Genomic DNA, 25,523 nt, shown 5'->3' with positions numbered 1-25,523 from the left:
AGAGAAAGAGAATCCAATAGAGGATACGCCCGTTTGAATTGAATGTGACGTCAATTGCTTCAATTTTTTATATACAGAACCAAGTCGTTAGCTACAATCTAATCATTAAGTAACACAATTACAATTGTTTTAATTATTATTATAATAATAATATCTCTACATAAAGGCATTATTCTCTGTATGTATTTTTTATGTTTATTCACATTGTTCGCAAAGTTGGAGCGATGAAACTTTTAGAAAGGGTTATCTGGCCTTTTGGGGATGTCTTAAATATCTCCGAAGCAAAAAGTTCGAATTTATATTTACGTTTTCTGCTAATTAGCATCTGCATGTCTGTTACTCTCTCAGTAAACTTTTATGTAGTTGGACTCTATAGTGAATATCTTGGAATGTATACACTTTACACGAAGATTTACTTCGATAAAGTTTTTAAAACATTACCCCCGTTTGATTGGCATGTTTTATGTATATTTTAAACATAAAACGTGCAAAAAAAAAGTATAAAACGCGTTGAAAATAGTTGACAACGTTGTTGATGGAATTTTTCCTTGTTTTCATCCCTAATATTTGCTACCCTTACCTTTAAGTCTTCAGGAATCTGTTTGAGATATGGCATCACCCCTTAACCAATGCTCTGATTTCCTGCAAATTTCCAGAAACATTTCACCTGATACACAAACCTACATGAAAAATTTCAGAAATTTTCGACAAAAGGCACGGGAATTATAAAGCTTCAAAGTGGGTGAACAAAATCGTGCCCCCCCCCACACATACTAACTTCCATACATACAGAAAAACCCCCAAGTTCCTCTTGCATTTTTCGACGTTTCAAGGTCCCCCGAATCCAAAAATCTTAGGGAGGGTCATTTTTCGACCGATCGCCATATTTTCCCTCTGTTAGTTAGGAGAGTAAAATGCCTTTTATTTTTTAATAAGTGGAATGTTATATTATATTAAAGATTCATATTCTTATCATTTTTGTGTATATTTAGTATAATTAATAATTGAATATATGCTATAATCATCAGAGGAGTGGTTCTGTGACAAACTAATCATAATAAAAAGCGATGCAATGTCATTATTTCAATGTTTATTCTGATGAAATTTTTATGATACATTCGTTTAATTGATACTCTCCTACATTATAATGCCATATTGTGACAGAATTAAACGTGGAGTGAAGTTACTGCAAGCGAATTTCTTAATAAATAATAAATGATGTTTGTATACCAAACACGATTGTAAATTAACAAAAAATTTGTGTCTGTTGTATGAAATATAACAAGTTAATAGTATTATATCATATTATTTATTAATATTAATGAAAACAGGAGAAGGAAGAGAAGATGGGGCTGTAGTCTAGAAGTGCGGGGTGGAAATCTATACTATAAACTCTAGAAAAATCTGTCTGTATCTCATTTCGAGTGCTTAAAAATGTAAAAGAAATATTGCAAACAGAAAGTGTCGCATTATAAGGGACAAAGGAGGCCCTATATAGAACAGTCGCATTTTTAATAATTACCAATTTAATTATTTAAATACTAAAGTAATACAAAATTTGCCGTCGTCTCAGTGGCACGTTATAACTTCGTGGAACCCGGGAGAATTTGAATTAGGGCAACCCATGTATGTACGGTGTTGACTTCAGGCATTTTTCTTCCCCGAAGGAAATATTTTCTTACAAAAGATTGGTTTTGGGGCCTCCCGTTGGTGGGGCCCCAGACAATTGTCCTTTTTGCTTATAATATAACGCTATGAGTCGCCTTTTTACTCTATAGGTAGGGCCACTTCTGGGACGTCTCCAAGGCCCCGATATTAATTACAAGTTTTCAAACGTATAATTAAATCTAAATAAGATACTGTTTTAAAATTTCGAAAAAATTAATTGTTATTACATAATTAATTCGATAAGAATAGCGTAAACAATAGACTTTTTGGTAATTACTTTACGTTGCAATAGAAGAGGAAATGCAAAGAATGGTTAATGTTCGACGTCCTTTCTCTATACAAAACTATCCTATCCATTTGTGTAGCGTATTGATGGACCGTAGTTAGGATCACCTGTATACTAGGATCGGTTATTGACCCTACGTCACGTGACAAAAGCGGAAAATGTTTATGGGTTTTAAATTTATTAGTCCGACCTGACGTGTAAGTCGATAGATAGGTGAGTTTATCGAAATCCAATTTGTATCAATGGAAAATTTTAAATGGCTTATACACAATCGCATTTCCTCTATCCATTAAGGCACGTGATTAGCCCGCACGTGTACTACCGACGTCATGAAATGTTACTATAGCAACAATGTACCACGCCCAAAGCGAAATCGGGGGATAGAAGGGGTGTTGCCACCTGTGCTATCAGGTACGGCGCATAAGATTGGATTCGATCACGCTATAGTTACAATAATCTAATTTAGAAAAATCTCATCTTGTCTAAGTAAAAAACAAAAAATAAATAAAAAATTATAAATATAAGAGTTAAAAGCCGTTTTAATTTTTCGGAAGATGGTAAATCGTCAAAAGGTGCAAGAGATTTTTATTTAAATTAAAAACATTTCTAAGAAAAAGGATGCGGTAATGGCGCGCAACAACCCAATTTTTAAAGGAAAAATAACGGTTTAGAAGTTCTAGTAAATCATAATGGAGGTGGACAAAGGTCACTTATGCACGCTACAAAGCCATATATCCTATAATAAGGTCACTTTGTGTGTCGTTGGCATCCCTTAAATGACGTAAGTGGGAGCATTATATAAACAAAATGCTGTTTATAAATAAACTCGAATCAAATATTCTTTTATAAACATGACGTAATTTTACGAACTGACTTCATCTTTTTGTCAGATGAGCTAATTTCAGGAGGTCAACGTTTTGGGTAGAGTCACCAGAGGCGTTGTGTCAACCCCGTTTTTTTTTTTTCTTCTTCTTCTTCTGTATAGAGAACCTCTTTCATTTTTCGGAAATTTTTTAAATAAAATTTTCCCACTCGAAAATTATTCTGGTATTAATTTATGCAGGAGACAATAAATCTTAACCTCCCAAAAGCACGTCCTAATTTAACGTCGATAGAGGTTCTGTGATGTAGTACTGTACTTTATTTACCGGGTCGGATTTTTCGAATTTAGTTCACAGAATTGTATAAAAGAAAAAAATATCTACGTAATAAGTGTAAATATACGTGTTTTTCGAGCTTGTTTATGAAAGGATTTACTCTTCGTTGCGTATGTTTCTATTATGTAAAATTCCGACGTTTTATCTATTGTCAGACTCCTGTGACGTAATTGCCGTCACGTTTCGCCGATTCTTTTAATGGTGGGCTCGTGATGTAACGAGTATCTTGTTATCACGTAAAAATCCGAATTAATAATCTAGTTCTTTCGTTTAATAATAACATCTTTTGAAAATTCTTTACAAAAATCAAGTCGATTTATAACGCGAGATGGCGCCAGGCGAATTTTGAAACGATATTAATTTCCACCAATGAAAACTAGTTTTACAGAAATATACATTTTTTCCCCTTTTTAAATTTTGTAGAAATGTGTAACAGTTTGAAAATTTCGTCGAGGGGATTTTTTACGAATATAAAAGAAAATAAAAACTTGGGAGTTGATATATTATTTTGGCATTTTGAAAAATAATTTATTTATAAATTTAACATGGTAAAAAATTCAAATATCTTCTGTTGTAGTGTAGGCCTGTGTACAATCTTCTGCCATCTGTTGAGGGTGAACGATGCTATTCTTTGTATCGATTGTCAGCCGAAAATGGTTTTTTTTGGGTAGCAAAACTTAATCGAAATATCGAGATAAACACGATATTGCAGCCGGTTTATACTTCCATTTATCTAGAAAATAATATTTAACAAATGCTCTTTGCAAATTGAATGTTTTTATTGCGCCATTTCGTTTCGAAATTTATCTCCTTTTTTTTGTATTTGTGTGTTTATAAAAGAGAAATAGAGACGAAATTCTCACCCCCAACGTAGCGGATTATATCTCCCAACAACTTACTAAAGAAACACTATTACCTGTCCGTCCAGTTTGTTTACCTGAGAGAAGTGACTCACCACCCTCTATACACAAAAGCTGTAGCACCTGGGACTGGGACCTTGGCGGGAAACTGCATTTGTCTGCATCTCCCAAGGAATAGTGAAGTGCGGTTATCTTTCATCTTAGTTTCTTGAAGATGGTAAGTTTGTGTTTAGCTTCAGGCTACGAATTTCGTGTAATTTCGTCTCCTTTTTTAAAAAAGTCTTTTATTGTTTCTCGTCTGACGTGTGCTTTATTGTTTACGTATCAGTAACGTTCAGTTTTCCATTGGTTACTCCCAAGCAAGATCTCTCTCTCTCTTATCGCCATGATCATTACACGATTAGTTTCTTTATGGTTCATTTATCTGATTATGCATCAGTAAAGTACTAATTATTTTCTTAATTGTTCCATTTGGATGTTTAAACTAATTAGGTCAAGATTAACTCGATTACGAAGAGGGATGAACCCATGCACTCATTTACCAGTTGTAAAATATATTATTACGCCCATCCTTCAGGCAAAATAACCGATTCTTGTGTAAGAATCATTGGACTGAGATCAGAAAAATAAAAATAAAAAATTTCAACTCAAGGTTATCCTGAGTCCAACAACTGCATAATAAAAATCCTTTTGATACACTTTATTATAATATAAATAGAAGTTTAATAACCTTTCGAATGAGTTATGACGTGTCATTTCATTGTTCGAATGTGGGAATTTTATTATTATTATTTTTTTGTGTCCAAATTTTCTATTATTAAATTTTTATGCGACGTAATAGTGAATTGAGGTTTAGTAACTAATAGAAATTGTTATTATTTTTTTTTAATTTTTACAGTTCTGATGAGGCTTTTACTATGAACGAATCGGAGGAGCAAGACACGTATGTCAGCCAACTCAGGGAGGTATTTCAGAGTTGTGACATAAAGAATAAGGGCTTTTTGAACAGAGAAGAACTCATTTTGCTATGCCACAAGCTCCAACTGACAGAAAAAACGAATATCTTCGTGTATCAATTATTAGGAGATGATCCAAATGCTAAAGTGAGTGATTGTTTTAACATTTTATCTATTTTTAGTGATCGTGAATATAATTAACCATGCTTACAGGTTGGTTTCGATGAGTTTAAAGAAGGATTTGTATCACTCCTCACCGAATCAGTTGGCTTAGCAGATGCTGCAGAAAATGATAATGATGAAGAGACGGGAAGCCAGCACCTTTCAGGTTTAAGATCACTACTTTCTAGCACGTTTATGTAGCTTTATAACGTCTTAATTTCTTTATTATATATAATTTTAGATAGAGAAGTATCTCCGAAATTTGTCCTGGGTACGAAAAAGTATGGACGACGTTCTCGTCCGGTATTTAATGAAGATGGCGGAACTCCCGATTATTCGGATTCTGAATTACTTTGCGTTCCTATAGACGGAACTCCATCACTTCTTCGAAGATCTTCCCTTACTAAAAATTCGGTTACGGATGTAAGTGCTGGAGGATTGCGAGAGGAAGGCAATCGAAGGAGAAGAGTGTAATTTTCCAAGTTTCATTTCAGGTCGATAATAAGATGGAATGTAGTTACGAATCGCCAATTAAATACGGAAGTAATGGTAATTTACCCATGGTAACGGTTTCTTCTGATCAGCAAGTGCTGGAAACGTTCGAATCGGAAACGAATCCTCATCTCGATGTGCCAATGGAATCCGATTCGAATTTAGAAACAAATCCGGAGGAATACTTGCAAGGAATATGGAAAAAATTAGGAGTGGGCAAGGACGGTTACTTGAATCTCGAAGAATTAGCCAGAGTTTGCGAACGGATCGGCATGGAAATGTCCGACGAGGTAAGTTCAACGGCCAACTCCACGTGTCGCCATCTAGCGGAGAGTAACAATATTAAATTTTTAATTGTTTTTTTTTAATACTAAAAAATATATTAAAAATTAAAAATTTCTACACTTTATAAATTTGCATTAAGTAGTTTTTTTCAAAGAAAGTAGAAAATAAATAAAATTAATTTTGCTTTAGGGAATACTTGTGGCGCTAGGTGGCACTACAGGCGTAAGTTTTTAGTGTCACCTAGCGAGCGCCGCATTATATATTTTTATTGTATCTTATTTATTATTAAAAACACGTTTAAATAGGTTTAAGTAATTGTACCAAAAATATATTTTTAAGGTGGTCACTCAATTATTCGAAAAATTAGACTGCGATCAGGATGGAAAAGTTAGTTTTGAAGAATTCCTTCAAGGTCTCTTCCAACATGGCGGACCACAAACCACAGAACTGAACGAAATACAGATAACAGACAGTCCATTACACAAGAATAAATTCTATAAAGAAGATTCTCAAGAAGACCATCAGATGGCGGTAGTGACGTCAGAATCGGGGATATTTTCCTCCATCGATCCGGAAAACACAGGGTGAGCCTCAATTACGTAATTTAATAATAATAATAATAATATCATTATTATTATTTTCTTAAAATTATCATTATTATTTTTTTATTCAAAAAAAAATATTTTAAACTCGGTATAAATATTGACGTCATTTCCTTAAATTGGGGTCGCCCTTTAAAAATTAAACTGTCAAAGAAATGTGTATAAAACGATAAAGATTGCAAAAAGTCAGGAAGAAAAATAACAAAGAGGGAAATTGTATTTGGTAACAAATCACCTTACATTAATGTAGTTATGAAAAACGAGCGTCATGGTAGGGGAACCATGAATAAAGGCAGTTAATTCACTCTAAGAAGTGCATTTGTTATGAAAAAAATACAAAAAAATTACAGAATAAAACAAGTTAAGTAGTAAGAAAAGAAGAAGAGAAAAAAAATTATAATACAACCAGCTGCTGAATTCGCTAACATTTATCAAATAAATTTTAAATCATTACAGAAGTAAAGATAAGTTACAGGAACGAAGGAAAATTGTAATTTATCTAAAGTCTTGTGTACTTTTTTTTTTTTTACTGGTTTTTCTGTAGATTGTATGTATTTTCTTTTTTAATTTTTTCTGCCGTAGTCATTACTTTTATGAAGGGTGGAAATCGGTGGAGAGTCGCTTTTTAACTTAAACACCTTCCAGAAAATATATTTCTTGTGTATGATAAAAAAACAATTTGTATCTTTTTTTTTCAAGTTTCAGTTGATTTTCCTGTTGATTTATGGAGTGTTGAAATGTGTTTTTTTTTTGTTTTTAATTTACTATTAAATTTAAATTTAAAAAAAATGAAATCTATTTCGTCTAAGAGTAATAATATTTTACCGTTGAATATTATTGTCTGTTTTGTTCAATAGCGTAACTAGGGGCCCAGCAGACTACGAAAAAGGTGGGGCCTTATTTGCAGAATAGGCCCCACCTTTAGGGGTCCCTGGATACATGTTTACGCTACTTAGATCTAATAAGGGGTTCTTGGTTACGCAACAAGACAAATAATTACAATTACAACAGGTAATAACAGGGGGGCCTTCTTACCTAGGTAAATAAATAAATGACAAAACTTTAGGTACGTATATATAATATCTAAGTGTTTATTTTCGTCCATGGCACGCGGTGGTACAGGGTTAGTCTGCACGTTCTCATCTGTTTCACTATTGTTGAATATATGTTTCGTAATTATCAAAACTGTTTCATTCAAAGGTTGAAATCTGTCTCATTTGATGTTTCACAATTGTTAAAGCTGGAAATAAATATTTCTATTGTGGAATTATTTAATTATTTTCGATTCTGTTTTATGATTATTTAATTTGAAATCGTGTCCATTTTTAATTACAGAAATAAAATTAATTTCAAATAATAATTTAATTATAAAAGTCCTATCTTATTATTATTATTATTATTATCAAAATCTCCTTCGTTTCACTCTGTTATTATTATTATCCGACGATCGATATTTCATTTATTATTAAATTTTAATTCGTTTCAATTATTATTTAATTGGAAAGAAACAACGTTTTCATAATTGTTCCTTTGATATTTTGAATTTTAAATTATTATTATTATTATTTAAATAAATTCAAAGATGTTATTGAATATTGAAAGAATATTTAACTCTGGAATATTATCTCGATCGTGTTCCAGTGCGGAGTCAGCTGTTTTCGACTGTAGAAATCGCTTGGAAGAAGACTTTCCCCTTCGTTAAAAATATAATAAAATGGCTGAAGTTTTCTTCTTAAAAATAAAAATAAAAAATAATAAAGATTTTTTTACTTAAATTAATTTTAAAATTTCCACCATATTTTCAGTAAATTAAGTCTAATTTCTGCGATTTTTATTTCGTCACTGACACGTCACTGAAGGTGTCATTAACTCGTCGAATGACGCAATTTTCTTTATTACATTCGTCACGTCAGCGTAATAAACTTATTTCGCGTGGGATCTCTCGATTTAGCGTGTGAAATTGTCACTAAATCGAATGTGGCGCTAAATGGAAGAACCCGAAGGAACGAGTAACGAAGTGTGATAAGGTGTATTCGTTTCTACTAGTGTACACGCAGTTCCTGCTTTGGGGAAGCGTAAAATGGCGTCGAAATGACGTAATGGTGTACGCAATTTTGACGAAACGAATGAATTTTTAGTAATTTACAGTTACTGAAGTGTTCTCTATTTAATATTTAGGCGGTAGGTCGGCGCTATATCGAAGTGTCTAGCCATACGCGGATTATTATAATGAACGAAATGATTATTAAATAGAGAAAAATTCACTGAAATTCTATTCGATTCAGGTTTTGGTGAATACCTGAGGATTTGTGGTTAAGTTTAAAAGTCGAAATACAAGAGATAATTAAAACTTTGTGTAATAAAATATATTCAGAAAGTGACAGAAAGAAAATAACGATGAAGATGACAATCTACAAACAAACAGAACAATTTTGTAATTAAAATCTAATTACAAATACCATTCACTGGCAACATCAAGTATCGACTTTGTCTCCTTTACTTTGTTTCTCTTTATTAATTGAATTTTATTGGATTTTTCTTTGTTCTCTCTTAAACATGACATGTCCCAGATCTTGTAGAAAATTCGGATTCGACAGTACATTAATTGTACATTGGAAAATTACTTAAAGCGTTTTAATTAAATGATAAATCTTCTTTCGATTTTTAATTTTCTATCTTTCTTAAGAGCCATTTGCAATTTTATAAGCAATTTTCCTCTATCAAAACATAACTTTTGATAGAAGAAGACGGGCCGAAAGCGATTCAAACATACTTCAAAATTAATTATAAAGTCTTTACATATGAATATTTTGTATAAAGTTCGTGTTTGCTAAGATTATAATTCACTTTTATGGAAGAGAAAATAAAAATTTAGTGTATTTAATGTTAAAGTGATCCTTCTCTAACGATGCCAGTCACGTTATATATCTGGAAATTTTAAGTTATAAATGAAAATTTAATATTAATATCCACTTGTACATTATTAATCTATAATTAATGCATTATTATTTTTTTTCACCTTGTTTTCTTGGTAACAAGAAACGAATTATTGAATGTCTTGTCACGTTGTCACTTGGCTTCTTGACACGAGTGCTTTTATGTCGAGTTTATCTATTTGACGACCGACTTCTAATTATCGTCTTTTCCATAATCTCCGATTATTGAGAACGAAAGGGGGAAAAAATATTGTTACAATGACATACCATTAATGACTTGTCAGCCTGATGTTTAATATTAAAGATCTATTCAATACGTATAGAAAGAAAAAGGTCGGAAGCCTGTATGTACTGTACGTTGCCATTGACGTTATTAATAAAATAAAAATTATCGCCCCCTCTTTTTTTTTATAAATTTTTCTTTTTGTTCCGCTCTTTTTGTTATTAAGTAAAATCTAATTTGACGCTAAAAGCGGGGAAAAGATACTTGATAAGATTTTTGTCACTTTGAGATGCTTTGGCTTCTATCAGATGTTAGAAAAACATTTTTAAGAAATTGTCTGAGGGAATCTTTATCAAGGAAACGAATTAAGTTTCAAGTGTTTTTCTTTTTATGAAAAATGAAGAGAGTTTATCAAATTTATATTTATTGGATTATGATATATAAACACACACACACACACACACGTATAGGCCTACAGTGTAATGTACAGTAAATACTGTATATACCTGGAGGATATCAAAGATCATTATCTTTAACTTAATTTTTCTTGTCATTCTCTCGCTCTTGTATCTTTGTACACATCTCGTACACTACCTACGATAAATTTATATAAAACAATTAGTAAATAAGACTTAGTCTATCTTATTATTTTTGTATTCAAAGTTTATTTAGTAATCATAAAGTATATAAATTTATTTTTCCAGTCGAGACTCAAAAAACCATGTATAATGCGCACTTTAAACAATAAGCTCTTGCTATTTACCGATGATAATTGTATTCTATTTTTTTATTTTTTTATTATCTTTTTTAAATATTTTAATCGCTGAAAAAAGATTTTTTTTTTCTTATATTAAGGAACAACTATTTATAAATAGGAGAATATTAGTATAATTAACTGAGACAACATTAGAAACAATACAACTACAATTGTTATTTTATTGTTCACGATAAACGCTCCTTGTAACAGTTTTTGCTTTTGTGAAAGCCCCGATTAATAATAATTATAATAATATATTAATATAATAATAATAATAATAATAATCAGCTAAAACCAAAACTTCAATTTTTTTTTACGTTTTTTTCTTCTATATTTTAAAAGTCCAACCCTATTATCCCCACGTTCCGAATCCCAGACAAACAAGTGGCCGGAAGTTTATGTATTGCTAGTAGAAAAATGGTTGTAGACGTTGGAAGTGGATAGATATAGAAACAGAACAGTCAACAACACCTGGCCGCACGATTGACGAGGGGCATACGACCATTGGGGTGAAAATATCTGTAGTAGATTAGCATGAATACGATGCCTAAGAAGAAAGCACCGATCACACCTCCTAGAGCGGGATAACGGTACCACAGATGAGTATCGCACTTCAGGTACCACAATACGATCATAGATGCATCCTCGAGAAAAACGATGACGTAAAAAGCAGCGTACTTTCGTCTTGTGGGCTCCTCTTTGACGTTCAAGAAACAAAAAAGGTATATCGCTCCGATGACCATGTTGAAAAGATACTCGTGGCAAGGACGTGGTTCTCCGGTGTCGGTATCACAGAATCGGGTCTGCTGATGCATTACCCAAACTGACATCACCCCCCAGTGACCGATGCATAGTGGAATGAGCCAATACTTGTACTCGGATGCGAAGAGTGCCAGGGCTACTACACGTGAACCGATGGTACAATAGCGCCAAAGGAATTGTAGTGCTGTACCGGTACGGCTCATGTTTCGTTTATCCGGTGACGAACGGCGTATGGCTCGATGATAAGATGCTAAGGCCCAGGCTAATTCGAAGAGAGAAGTCGCCACCGATGCCAACTGTAGATATTCTACAAAATATACACAAAATATTCATTATTCATTGAGTAATTAAGCGCTTTCAAAGGTTAATTTACATTGTAACCCGAGCTGATAAATGATTCCTAACTAAATATTTGTTCGAATTTACGTATAATGTTGATCATTAATGATTATTAAGTGAACAAATTAGTTAAGGGGGTTATTAAGATAACACACTTTCTAATTTGCCACACACACAATCGGCTTCGAAGTAGTAATAAATGTAAAAAGTCATTTCCAAATTAAATTAATGCTCTTCGACCAGAAATTTGCCCAAAAATTCCCTTTGTTTGCGCTCCTTTTTCAAGAAAAATCTTTACTTTTGGCTCTTCTGTGATATCTGGAAACGAAAAACATTTTTATAGCGAAAAATCTGTTGAAACATTGCCAAACAAATGAAGGACTTCACAGGAAAATTATCTACAATTTTTTTCCTCCTTCCTTCCTTTCGCTAAATTTAAGTGAAGAGAACCGGGGGAAAAAAAATTCGTCCAGTAATGACCAAGATATAATTTAGTCGACACGCTTACTTAATTAATGGACTTCTAATTAATTAGTTTTGGAGAAGCGACGTACTAGAAGAGAATAAACAACAGCGGTTCGAAGGCATGCAGCTACTGCTTCATCTGTTTGTTTAACCCGAAAGACGGCTACTTTGCAAAGATTGCTCAATTCCGACGGAAACTCGCGATAGAATTAAGTGAGAATGAAGTTTCTTTATTTATTGATCAATGAACTGTTTAAAAATTGATTAGAGAAATAACGCGACTAACTCATATAAAATTTATTCTACACGTGTTTTAGGATTAGCTTGTCATGTTCATCCATCATTTGTCATCATCGCGACTTCGGATACTTCATCTGTCACGGTAAAACCGGTTGACAAATGTAACTTCCCATTTGTTGTGACATATTTTGAGGAAAAAAATGTACATTGGACCACACTACAACTTTGTTTTTAGAAAGTTTCGGCATCTGAAAGTGACAGCTTAGAGGTGGAATCAACTTCTTTCTAGCAAAGGAATTGTATATTTCGACCTCCTTCTAAGACATTTTCCAGCCAGTTACAGCTAAAATTTACTTATTTAAGTGATTCAAATTGTGTATTGCTTCCAAAATAAGCAAATAAATAAACATATTTGCGCTTTTAGGTAAGTTGAAAAAAAGTAAAGGAGGAATAAGAATAAATAAATAAAAAAAATGCCAGGCCTATATTTAAATTGGAAAGAGAAGCTTCTAAAGAAATTATGCAAACGGAAAATGAAATTTCAACTGAAGGACTGAATCGATAATCATTCCGATTCTTTTCATTTTTAGAGAAGAGGGAGTGAAATAAAAATAAAGATAAAAAAGAAGTGAAATTTTCATGCAGAAATCTCACATTTCTGAGATTATCTCGCTCTTTGTGATAAAACTAGTGAAAGGATCGATAATTTGGCACAACTTTTGGGTAATTAAAATCATCATTAGATGCGGTTAGGCATTCGTGTGATTTACTCTTTGTGTTCAATTTATATTAGGAGAATAAATCGAAAGATGAGTATCGTGCAAGAAACATGGCGATTATCATAGGAGGAAACGTCATTCCTGCAATTCCATTTATGGAAAAATATATATTTTTATATATATTACATCGTTTGAGTCGGTGAAAACGTTGTAAAAATCTGAAAAGCGTATTGAGAGAAGAAAGAGATGGAGCCAATGCATTTCTCACTCTCATTTCCGACGAATATTTATCACACGTAATCTCTTAGCGTGCATCGAATATTGGTAGGCAGCACCTTTAACTCTCTCTTATACATTACCCAGTTTTATAGCCGTTTAGGCATTGAATTTATAGGCGTTATCCAAACCAAGACAGCGGTCGAAGTTTTAAACGTGGGCATTTCTGACACTACATCAAACTATTCTGCAGCAGTCACTTAGAGCCATCAATCTGGCTTGAGTATGCCGTAGCCTGACACTTCCACTTTCCAATTCCTTTCATCCCCCTATTTATTTGACGTTTTAAATTGATAATTGGAGTCGAGACGAGCTCCCAATTCTGTCCAGTTAGCGCATTCGACTAATCCCGTTCTTGATGAAAAATTTTAGACGGGATTAAGAATGGGAAAAAAGGGAGAGAAGAGAGAAAGATGGACGTGTCGAGGAAGGAACAATTTGCTAGATATCGACCTTATCCCGAAAGTAAATGGATAAAATTCCTGTAAACTGGAAGCGCCTTATAGACAGGTTACTGTTAAATCTTCCTTAACAACCACTAATAAAATAAATCCCCTAGAAATCAAAACACAAAAGCGTTAAACAAACATTTATATCTTTGCTTGTTTAATTTTAAACCGGCGAAATGATATCGATCCAATGGATTAAACAAGGGATTTGACCGCTTGTCGTTTCTAATTCCCGTCCACTTTGAGCTTATCACTCGGAGACTAAATTCCACTTTGAATATTGTCTAATTAATTACGATTTTTGTCATCTTAAAGCGCTTACCAACCTGTAAGTTGATGTCTTTCCGGGATATCTGTCTGAGCCAAGAAGTACAGTTGCAATACCAGTTGGGGTGCCGATTCCATAAAACTCTGAAGTAATGAGAGAAGCGCTGTATCTCTGTCTTCGTGAACCATCAATAGATAGTAATCCACGTCATCCGGTTGTTCAATTCGAGCTGGCAAACGCGAATGCCAGTCTCTCGGATCGGATCGACTTCTTCCATTTCTTCGACTTCTTATACCGTAAATCAGTAGATCCAAGTACCTAAGAGGGGAAGAGAAACAAATAGGTGGGATTTCAGTAAACACATCTCTATATAAGCACTGTTGTTGCATGTGTATATAGATATATATAGATATATACACACAAACAAGCCGTATAAATAAATCTTTATGTTACGTGTTATTCCGTTTGAGTTGGCGCTCTTAGAAAAAGCTATTAAGTTTCACTTTCCCAGGCGACTGATCACAAACGTGTGTGACACCCATAAAAGTCTTTCGTCCTCTTACATAATCAGTTGAGTCGATTAAAAACGACAATTTATGGTGCGGAAGACGACGCAAGATTTACTCTGCCAGAAACTTGTACGTGGCAGGTAATTGAGCGTGTTTTGTGTCCTCTACCCTTATCCTTCCAGTCCAAACTACTTACCTAACTTATGTAACGTGTCGCGGTAGAATGTGTCGTTGCCAGGCAACCAATTATCCTCTTCTTGTACAGAGATCCCGGCATATTTTCTGAATATCCTTAATGAAACGATAATGAAATAAATTATCGCAAAAATCGATAAACGTGTTTTTTATCTTCTCCTTTATTTCTTTGGCATTTTCTCGGGTTTACTTGTTTATCGAGTCGACGATAATTATACGTTTAATAAATAAAACTGTAGGAATTTTTGTAGAAAATTTTGAATGATTGCTTGTTTATTATCGAATTTTCCATTAATAACGAAATCTTCGGAAATTTTGGAAGGATGATGATGAAGAGCAGTGTTATGATTAGGCGGGCAAACATTGTTTATCTGGATGTCTGGGTTGTAGTCGTAGCCGTAGCCCTCTTATTAATTAATTAATCTAAATATCAAACTTAATTAAGGAAGAAGCGTGTTAATTAATTTATTCGGGTTTATATTCGTCTCCGGGGAGAATTTCATTATTTATATTATTCCGAATTTCGGTTGATTCTTGAATGTCAATGGCATTGTTGTGTGGAGTGTGCGGATGATGAAAGACTTAATTTCGTTTGGGAGATTGTGCTGTGTAAAAATGACTTTAAGCATTACAAATGTACTTTTCAACAAGTTTATCGATTATATTATTATTGTTATTATTATTTTAAGAGTTGAATTATTATAGAATTAACTCTGTTAGAAAGGAGATAGCGTACGGTAATAAGTCTGAAACAGAAACCACACCATTAATTTTATTTTATTTCTCTGGAGAAAGACTCGGTGACAAATTATTGAGTATAAAATTTTTGCTATAAAAGTTGACGAATGGATAATGGCAAGTCTAAGCGTGAAAAATTACTTTCATAATCTCCGAAGTGGAGAAGGATAGTTCTATCAATCTCGACACAGTTGTGTTTTCAGCTGTCGTTCCTAGTTTTGATATTGAGCACAAGAGGAAAGTCCTCCAACACAGCTGCTCTGGATAGGATCGCATCTGCGCTCATAATTGAAGAACTTATTGGTGAAGTTTCTGCTTAATGATGCTTCTTTATGGGTAACCAAAGAATAGCAAGAAAACTCTTTAGGGTTTATGGTGGTTTAATGCTAAGAAGAAAGTCCATAACTGCATTCCTATGTTGGCAATACGTTACCGGTTTCCTATATATTACACGTTACGGGTTAGATACTTCCATGTATAAATCGGCACGTTTCGGGGAGGATACGCGCTGATTGCCAAGCAAATAAAGGGATAGGTAAAGTCGTAAGGTCTGAAGATAAAAGTTAAATATAAAAAAAAAAGATAAATCGTATAGAAAGCGAATCACGTTCATCCCGAAAGAAAGATGACAATATCCTGTCTTCGAGAGGTCAAAAAGAATATAAAAAGAATGGTTGTGTTTCGGGGTCCCACCTCCCTCCGGGGTACAGTTTGTCGTTGGCAATCTAATGGAAAGATCGGTTGCAATTTCCCTCGAGAGTATTGTGGCGAATTGAAGTTGGCTTCGATGAAACTACCGAGCCTGTTTAAATGGCTTCGTCATTAAGAGTTGCTGCTTTTTCTTGGAGAGATGGAAGTAAACAGGAGAATTGTCGAAAGATTTTCAATATTACAACCACTCTACACTCTTTCCCCCTATTTACTAACTGTTCTCTTTCACTAAATAATTAAACAGCAACTAAAAATGAACGATGTGACAAATTTACCTGTAATTAGGATGAAAGAAAATATTACTGTCAAGCGCCTAATGAACTCGCCTCGGTTAGGTTTCTTATTATTTTCTCTTTGCAAGCTATCTTATTTCTTAACAATTATTCTCCAGTTTATTTTTTCGTGTTTTTTGGACCGTCTTGTGCGAAATTTAAAACCAATCTCGAATCAAGTCTTGAAGAAAATGAAACTCCCTTCTAGGCTCTCTCCAATCAATATTGCATGCTTTATCAATTTTTAATATGCAGTCTACTCTACATATATCTATTTATTTATAACTCGTATATACATATATATATATACGCACACAGGCTTTCCTTTATTTGCTTTAATTTTACAGAGTCAACGTTATCAAATTTTCTCCCGTATCCATCTTTAAACACTTGTTTATAACCTAAAGGGAAGGTATTTTATGTATAGAAGAAAATAAATTTATAAATAAAATAATAGAGAAAAATAGAAATCCAACATTTTTTTATATATTGATTAAGAGTAATGTTCTTAAAGTAAAAAAAAAATAATAATCAGAGGTAATGTTAGGTTAATATCTTGTTTTCTATTTACTCTCTTCCACATAAAATATATAGAATATATTTTTAGATGGTCCAAGTTTTCTATTCTTCCATTGAGGATGACGAACTTTCATAAATGCATAAAGGATATTAACAAAAGTTAGATTTATTTTGACTCGGTTTAATTACATTTATCGTAGAGCGTAGAGGAGATATCTCAAACGTTATCGAAACCTTTTAAGGAAAAAAATAAAGTAAAATAAAATAAAATTCGACTTGGGAGAGATTTAATGCAGAAAAAAAGTAGAAGCGAAACGAAAGATTCCATCAACTAGAGGTGATTAAGAGAGTTAGTAGAATTCCCGAAGCTAGCAGCTCGTAGAAAACCAATTAAAAACTTGGACGTCGAATTGACTGATGGTGGGAGGTAAGGCGTGATTTGATTCGTCTTTTACCTTTGCTGATTACAAACCTAAAACTCTTCTGTCGCCTTAATCCTTGTCTGGTATCTCGTCTGTACAAGCCCGACTTGACGACCTAATGAACTATACTTTATTTAAAACTTCCAGTCGAGAAGATTTAACTAGGAAACAATATAAATGCGTACAGGACAGAAAAGAATTATTACGGAAATTAAAGCTTGTTATCAACTAGTAACTTGTAAATAATCTTTTCAGAAAATTTGTTTACTGAAATTCTACTTTTAATGTCAAATTTATTTATAGTAAGTTTAGTCATTTCGGTTATTAAAGTCAGTAAAGATATTAAATACTCGTTTATCAGAATGGAATACATCCTTCCTCTTCTCTGTTCCTTGTTTTTTCCTTCATCCCCTACTTTTTGTTGCACGTCTGCAGAATGGAGATAATTTTTAATGACTTCAATTAAGATATTCATTGTAAATTTTAGAAGATTAACCTTTTTTTGCTGGGTTTTTGGATATTGTTTTAACTTATTTGCATTTTTGTCATTTTTTTTGGTCGAGTTAAAGGGAGGCAGCAAAGCGTGAAATGAATATTCTACATTGAAACATTCTTTATATTCTTCCCTAAATGTAATAATTATTTTTGTTAAGTATTAATTACATCAAAACATTCTTAGTAATTGTCGTTTAAAGAGGACAATTAGATTCAGAAAACGTCGTTCTCGTGGTTTTAGAAAAATTAAAATAATCCTTCTTAAGTGCTGCAAATTGTTTAAAAGTATACTAAATGGCTTCGATTTTCTGTATTAAATTCGTTCAATTGTCTGTAGAGTTATTGGCTTCTTGTATGTCGATACTGATTCTGTAGTAAAATGCAAACCCATTATTATTCTCAATAAGGATGCGAGCCCGACTTTAAGACTAACTGTGATAAAATGGTCCCATCAGATCCCATTACTAACACTTTCTCTTATGCTAATGATGGGTGCTCTTTCTCCTTACCTGGCCACGTCTAACAAGATCGATGGTCTTTCAACTCCCACTGGAATCATTTGTGTTCGGTAATCTAGATCTCATTCCATTCCCAGTTGCACAGAAAGGAAAGATACTTCCCTTTCTAGCTCGAAATGCAACAAAAAAGATGTCTTTACCTGATCCGAAAATGTTGCAGGGGGAACACGTGATTGATCTAAGTTGGATTATTTTTTTATGGTTATGCTACAAAATCTGTATCATGTAAGGCTTTCTAGGTTATTTACTGTAAGTTCGACTCACTGAATAATTTTTTTCCTATAAATATATTTATCATTTTCTTTTTTTTTAAAAAAAAGAAAAAAAATATTTATTTAAAAACGCCAACCGAAAGCAGTGAGTGTGGTTAATGTAGCTTACTACTCGCTTTCTAACGCGTTTTGAAATATTACCCATTTGCGCATTGGCTTCGTAGATTTTAAATTAAATATATTTTAAAGACAATTTAAGATTTGTTATCGTTCGTATCTGATGCGTGTAGCACAATAATTTGAGCATAATTAAATTTAAATTCAGTGCGCGATTATTTCGATTATGAAACTAACAGAAAGGTGAATGGGAAAGTGGAAAAATGGAGAAGTGGATGATGGGGAACGGTAAAATGGAGGAAAAAAAAGTAGTTAAACTTACCTGATGACAGGTCCTAAGAAAATAAAGTGGAATAAAATACGAAACATCCATCCAGTTGCGGAAAAATGTGGACGTCTCGCCGTTTCGGGGCATGTCGCTCTCTCTTTTTCGTCGTGCATATACCAACGTAAACTGATTATATTGACAGTAATTGCCGATAGAGCAGCTACACCAGCCGTAAGTCCTAGCCACCAGAGGTGACCACCTTTATAGAAGAAATAACATATGACCAAATCGGTACCAAAGTCAGCAATGTAGCTAAACAACGACACCAAAGTGCCCAGAGCACTGAGACACGTAAATTCGTCCTCTTTTTCCACACGTCGTGGATAAACGATGTCCGATAGTGGTACTGCCGGATGAGGTCTCCCATAACGTGCACCGGGTGTGATAGTAACGATGTGACTGCTATCGTAGTCATAATCGCTCGATCTGTCGTCTTCGCTGTAGTAACGACTTCGATAATGTGGTGTCTGCCTTGTATTGGGTTTCAAAGGTGTGCGATAGTGGGCATCTTCCGGACGCAGGGCTGGCTCCTGCAACTCTACGTCGTTGACTACAACCATTGGATGCTAGTCAGCTATAAGCATAAAAGGAATATATAATTTATTCGGCTTCAACACATCCACAAAATAAAACTGAAACGAATATAGCTACAAAAGTTAAAAGATAAGTCCGTTTATTAATCATGTTTTATTTATTCATCCAATAACCCAAACCCGTGTAGTTTCTTTTTCCAATTTTCCGGTGTTGCCCTATTGATTTATCTCGGAAAGAACCAAAATAGACTGATAACTTATTTTATAGCCCGTTACTATGTAAATGTTATAACTGTAACATGGAAGTTGCAAATATTAAATAAACGTAGAATTCTGGCAATATTTAGAAAGCGGAAACTACGTCAACTATGTAGAAAAATATCTTTTCTCGTACATTTTTTATTGATCAGATATAAAAATTCCATCATTTCATGATCTAAAAAAAAAGGAAAGTTTTCGTTTCCATAAAAAATCGTGCGAAATATTACTTGACAAAATAAATATTTAAATTCGAAAAAAAAATTTAATTTAAATATTCCAGATTAAGTACAAGGCAAGTTACTTATATTTATATATATTCCAAGTTTAAGAAAGTATTTCTTTTTAGTTGAGTAATATTTTAACCAACGTACTTGCAAACCAAATGCATTCGGGCTTTTCTGATGGGCAGCGAAGCGTTGCAAAGAATACAACTTTACAGGCGCCGAACGCCAATCTGACGTGTTGCAGGCAAGTGAGTCAAGACAGGAATAAATTGCAGAGCTTCTTTGCCCTTCCTTTTCTTTATTTTTGATTTTGTTCTACTTACAAACGCAAATATAAAAGAGGAACAATTTAAATTTTCATTTATATAAAAATTTAATCTCCTAATGAATTAAATTGTAAACATAAGCAAAGAATCTGCAGTACAGTAGCCAAGAAAAACATTGTTTTATGTGTAAAATTATGATTTAAATTTCTAATTATTTAAGTAGTTTTAAGGAAAAATTCAATGCAGTTTATTGTATCGATATTTACGCTCCCCTATGCATAAATCTATTTTTAATAGTTTACTAATTAGCATGCGATAATTCGTTGAGATGATTATTCCTATTAAATACTAATAGGTCATTCCTTTAATGAACTTCACGCTCCTCTCCAAGATAAACTTTATTAAAATCCGAAGATTATTCGCAGTAAATTCTGCGTAATATTAAATAATTAATTAAAACTTGGATGGTTAATTAATTATATAATATCTCGACTGTCATCTATGCTAATTTTTATTGCCTGAGGAATCTTATCTGCTGGGTTATTTTGCTTCGTTCATTCTTAGAGATTAGCAGGTAGAATTATTCTTTCAATAATGCAGACAGGTGAAAAGCCATCTAAACATCGCAAATCCCAAGAATATCCCAGTGGAATTATTATTAAAGAAGAAAGGTTTTTACCTTTCTTCTCAATTCACCTGTTAAATCCTTCGGGATGGTCGAGATGCACTATAGAGAACATCGCCCAATTGAAAGTGGACTTCTTTACTTCAAATGTATTTCTTTCCCTAGCTTCAAATTGGATTTATGTCCTAAATATATAACATAATAGAAAATAAATTAAGCTTTCCCTTCCAAAATTAGCATAGAAATGATTGCACATTCGACAATAGATTGGACTTGTAAGCGAAATGTTTATACAATCGAAAATTTACATCAAATTATATATACCAATGAAAACGTTCCATTTTAAATTTTTAAATATTTAAACACCCAATGGCTGCGCTACATTTTTTTATTTTTTATTTTTTTATAGAGAAACCAATAGAGACCGATTTTGAAATGACGTATGAACTATCCGAACCAATGAAACTCGTACGAATGATATAGACTATCAATAACCAATAAGCTTAAAAATCTATTTGAAATTTGAAATTCTCGACGGTGATTGGCCTTTCTTTTTAATTTTCGTCTAGGCGATATATTTTATCCGTTCGCATTTAGTTATTCGCATAATTTAAACACGGTAGATAAATAGTGCGGTTTAAACTCAATAATAAGGACGTTTAAGTAAATTTACATTCACTTTCTCATTAAATATAAACAAATGACGTCATTATCAAGTTATAAATTGCTAATTCGTGACGAAGTACGATAGTAGTTTTATCTTTCTATAAATAGCATCATGGTCATATACGAGGTAACGGGATAAGATTAGCAATTAATTCCCGTTTTATTTCTTTTTATTTTCGATAATTAAAACAGATTTATAGACTATAAAAAGAATGTAATCCCTTATCAACAAGTAATCGGCTTTAAAGGATTATAAATGGAATTGATTTTCGTTATCTTCACTGAATTCTTTAAAGTTTTCGAATGTAAAAAGCATTATGGAAGTTACATTAGTTGTTCAATCGAGTTAACAAGAGTTAGTAAGAAAGAAGGAAAAAAAAATAGAGGAGTTGACAAGTAAGTTGTTACACGCCGTGTCGTGACAACATTGCCTTCAGGCTACTTTGTTGCCCCTTGTATGAAATTTTGAAATGTGTCGTAAATAGTTTGTACGTTTTTGACACTCAAACTGTATTTTCCGTCCCCCCTCTCTCCCTAAAATCTTCTTTACCGAAAGCGTTATACGCGCTCGAGGACATGATTTTACTTTCTTTCAGGATGTCCTTCTTAAAACTGATTTATAAGGCGAATCTTCTAGTAGATTGTTCCGGGTGCGGAAGAGAGATAACTGGATGAAAATTTAATAATCTGACGATTACAACAGTTTTCTACACGGCTTAAACAGTTCGCATTTTCTGAATGTTTTTTTAAATAGATATTTTTATTTTTTTAAATGTCTTTTAATATATATATATATATAAAACCTGTTTTTATGCGGGGATAGGGACCGCATTAAAAAAAACGCATTAAAAAAAATCTCACGAAACTTCACGAATGGCTGTAAATAATAGTTTTCGCAACACAATTAAAAAAATAATTTTTTTATGCGGTCAACAGGGACCGCATAAAAAAAAGTCTCACATAGAAAATAACTCAAAACCGTACGAAATAGAATTAATTGACAACAGATGTCAGCACTTGACTGCATCGTCTGGTCTATCGTCTGTTTTACATATTTTTGTCCAGGTGGTGTTTTGTTGACTTAAAAAGTAAATTATTTCATTTTTCGCATATTCATGCAATAATATTACTATAATAAGTGTATTTATGCTATAATAAGTTTATTTAGCTATAATAAGTCAACGTAAGACATGACGAATCGCACGAGACTAGTCGCCAACTATACCGCACAAATTAAAAATTCGCATTAAAAAAATCGCACAAATAAAAATCGCACATAAAAGGAGCGCATAAAAACAGGTTTTTTAAATGTCTTTTAATATATATATATATATAAAAGCTTTTTTAAAAGTTTAATACGCGTACCGACCAGTAGATGGCGCTATGTGTATTTTGAGAATTGGAATGTTAGCCGCCATAGCAACTGGAATTGGATAACTAAACTAATTTTCGAAACGTCGCGATATTAACTGCTGTTGTTGCAGCTTAGGAATGTCTGTCAGTGCGGCTTCGTGCAGGTAACTGTGTGAGTGATAGAAGTGATGTAACGACGGCAGGAAGCGTGACTTATCTGCCGTAAACTGCGGTCGTTACTGGTCGTTAAGGCTGGAAAACGGGGAAAAAAATAATGTTAATGCGAAAATTGTATCATCGCAGCTACTGGAAATTCTTCTTTTAACTTTTCTATTGTTTCTACAGTTGCAGGGAATTCTCCTTTTTTTTCATAAATATGAAATAGCCCTATTTTTCGCTATTAAAATTCAAGAATGGTGAAAATTGAAGATTCCAAATCGTAAGGAATGATGTAAACTTTTCATAAAAATTACTCACTGTAGCAATATTCTTTTTATACAACTTTGCATGTATGAAAGTATATTTTCTGATCTCTTGTAGATTTATATACATCATACGTTTCTTATCGGAATACATCCCGGAGGACTACTACACGTTTATCACATTTACTACTTTCTTTTCTCGAAATTTTAGTTTCCTATATTAAAATCTTCGTGTAAAATTTATATACTAGAATCATTTTGTATTATTCTAAACAAATCGATCGATTTTATAACATTAAAATTGTAATTTCCTTAATTTATCTTGCTTTGTTTGTTCGTGTCTAGACGTAAACCTGCGAGCCAACAGTCTAAAGCAGTTTTAATTGTTCTTTAGTAAATACTCTTAACCGAAACAATAAGGATTCTGTTTGTAAACTAATAATAAAAATTTCTCTTCGGCTAATTTTATAATATAATGTAATTTTTGTTTATACATCAGGTTAATTTATATAAATAGAAGAAGTAGATAAAAAAAAAGTATTATAAGATAGTTGGCTGCATTAAGATGCATTGTCGACCGCAATGTCTGTCAAACGGAAATGCCCTAAGCTAAATGTGTTATTTCATTCCCTTCTAGAATCTACTAAATGAAAGTTTGTTGAAAGCCTCAGTTGAACCAACATTCTCTTATAGAAGAGGGAAAAGAGACGAGGAGGAGGAAGAAAAAAAAGAAACTTCTCGCTGCCTTTTTGCAAATTCTATCCACTCCATCAATATTGCATTTTTTTAAAACTATATTTTAGTTTAATTCTATATTTTTCTAACATTTTAACTGCTGTATATATTTATACGGTGATTAAATAATACGGAGCTAATTCGGATAATCTCATTTCTGTTGCTATCAGTTAGAAAGTTAAAGGAAGAAAAAAGAAAGAAATCCGTACATAAATGAAGGCAAAGTGAGTTGAATTAAACCACTTGCTAAATGTTTAAGTTATCATTTTTCTTTCTCTCTCTCTCTTTCTCTCTTTTGGTATGTGCAATGACATTTTGGACCGTTGCCATGGCCGCTATTTTGATGCAAACATTATTCGAATGTTTAAACGACACAAATCACCAGATAAGAACCTTATCAACAGACCAAGGAAAAAAAAAATGTACGCCTTCTTAGTGACGGCGCGGCACCTAACGGTGAATTCTCGTACTAAAGGTTAATAAATGTGGCGGAAGATGCTGATAATTTTTGCTGCCGTAGACATTTAAAGGAACTAATAATCATTTTGGATTATCCTTGATTAAAAACGGTAATAATAATAATATAATAATGCCTGGCGGAAATGATTTTTAACTATTGTGTTTTTTTTTTTATTTTCTTTAAAAAAAATAAAAATAATTAACAATTAAAAATAATATTAACTTGCGTAATGAGTTTTCACGAAACATTCATTACGTGCCTGTAAATGCTACAAACTGTATTAACTAAAATAATATCGATTAGTTACGTCATAGAATGCAATTAACGTCAATAACGAAAATATGTAATGTATTTTTTAACAACTTATTCAACCGAAACTTCTTAAAAAACAAGAAAAAATAATAATAATTTCAAAATCTGATAAGTTGAAAAATTCGATTATGCTTAAGTAATGTATTTTTTTTTTCTTCTTTATTTTTTACTCCCTCCTCCTTCCTTCTTTCCGAAAGTTTTAACCTTCGTGGCATTAAATTTAAAATAAGAAAAATACATAAAACAATATCTGAAGGTCAAAAAAGCATTGTGTTAAGTAGTTTTTATGTTTAATATTCCTTTTATGTCGGCCTGTTCTGATTAAATAACGCAGACAAGTCAGCTGTTTATGATAAAAGGATAGAAAATCTGGTCGAGTTCCCTTCAGAACCGTTATATTCTCTAAGGCTAGTATTTAATTGCTGCTGGTTGCGGATAGCAAAAGACACATAAAAAGTTAAGTATGGTTGCAGCTGGGAAAGTAATCCTCGGTGTTGAACCACCTCGCGTGAGAAAAACACAGGAAATGAGATTGTGTTAGCTCTTTCGGTTGTCCAATTGATTCAGCTGCCTCTTTGCAACACACAGGTACCGATACCGAAATATCGGTAAGTTTATGCTAGTAGCTTTTCATCAACCAACTCATAAATAGCATCTAAACGTCGTTTTGATGAGATATGATGTCACTGATAGTTTTCATATACCTAAACACGTCACCGGTCTGCCGA

The 25,523-nt window shown here is 32.9% G+C and overlaps 2 protein-coding genes across 5 annotated transcripts in view; one reads left to right on the top strand and one right to left on the bottom strand.

Moving 5' to 3' along the window:
- The window catches only part of LOC136969273 (ninein-like protein), a 110,325-nt gene that overhangs the window by 23,776 nt on the left and 61,026 nt on the right, over nucleotides 1–25,523 (top strand). For all 4 annotated transcript variants that reach the window (XM_067263370.1, XM_067263368.1, XM_067263369.1 and 1 more), the window contains exons 2-6: nucleotides 4,870–5,074; nucleotides 5,141–5,255; nucleotides 5,331–5,512; nucleotides 5,584–5,871; nucleotides 6,206–6,450. In XM_067263370.1, the coding sequence (XP_067119471.1) occupies nucleotides 4,889–5,074; nucleotides 5,141–5,255; nucleotides 5,331–5,512; nucleotides 5,584–5,871; nucleotides 6,206–6,450 (1,016 nt within the window). In that variant the 5' untranslated portion in view covers nucleotides 4,870–4,888. The remainder of the gene's footprint in view (nucleotides 1–4,869; nucleotides 5,075–5,140; nucleotides 5,256–5,330; nucleotides 5,513–5,583; nucleotides 5,872–6,205; nucleotides 6,451–25,523) is intronic.
- The window catches only part of LOC136969274 (XK-related protein 4-like), a 42,764-nt gene continuing 27,784 nt past the window's right edge, over nucleotides 10,544–25,523 (bottom strand). The window contains exons 2-4 of the mRNA XM_067263371.1: nucleotides 18,933–19,512; nucleotides 13,961–14,220; nucleotides 10,544–11,453 (exon numbers count right to left, since the gene is read on the bottom strand). Coding sequence (XP_067119472.1) covers nucleotides 10,846–11,453; nucleotides 13,961–14,220; nucleotides 18,933–19,498 — 1,434 coding nt within the window. The 5' untranslated portion in view covers nucleotides 19,499–19,512 and the 3' untranslated portion in view covers nucleotides 10,544–10,845. The remainder of the gene's footprint in view (nucleotides 11,454–13,960; nucleotides 14,221–18,932; nucleotides 19,513–25,523) is intronic.

This window comes from Centruroides vittatus, unplaced genomic scaffold (assembly GCF_030686945.1).
Source record: "Centruroides vittatus isolate TY-2023 unplaced genomic scaffold, ASM3068694v2 contig_1776, whole genome shotgun sequence".
NCBI classification, from domain to species: domain Eukaryota; kingdom Metazoa; phylum Arthropoda; class Arachnida; order Scorpiones; family Buthidae; genus Centruroides; species Centruroides vittatus.
The sequence above is the reverse complement of the archived record's forward strand: the minus strand, read 5'-3'. Positions and strand labels throughout refer to the sequence as shown.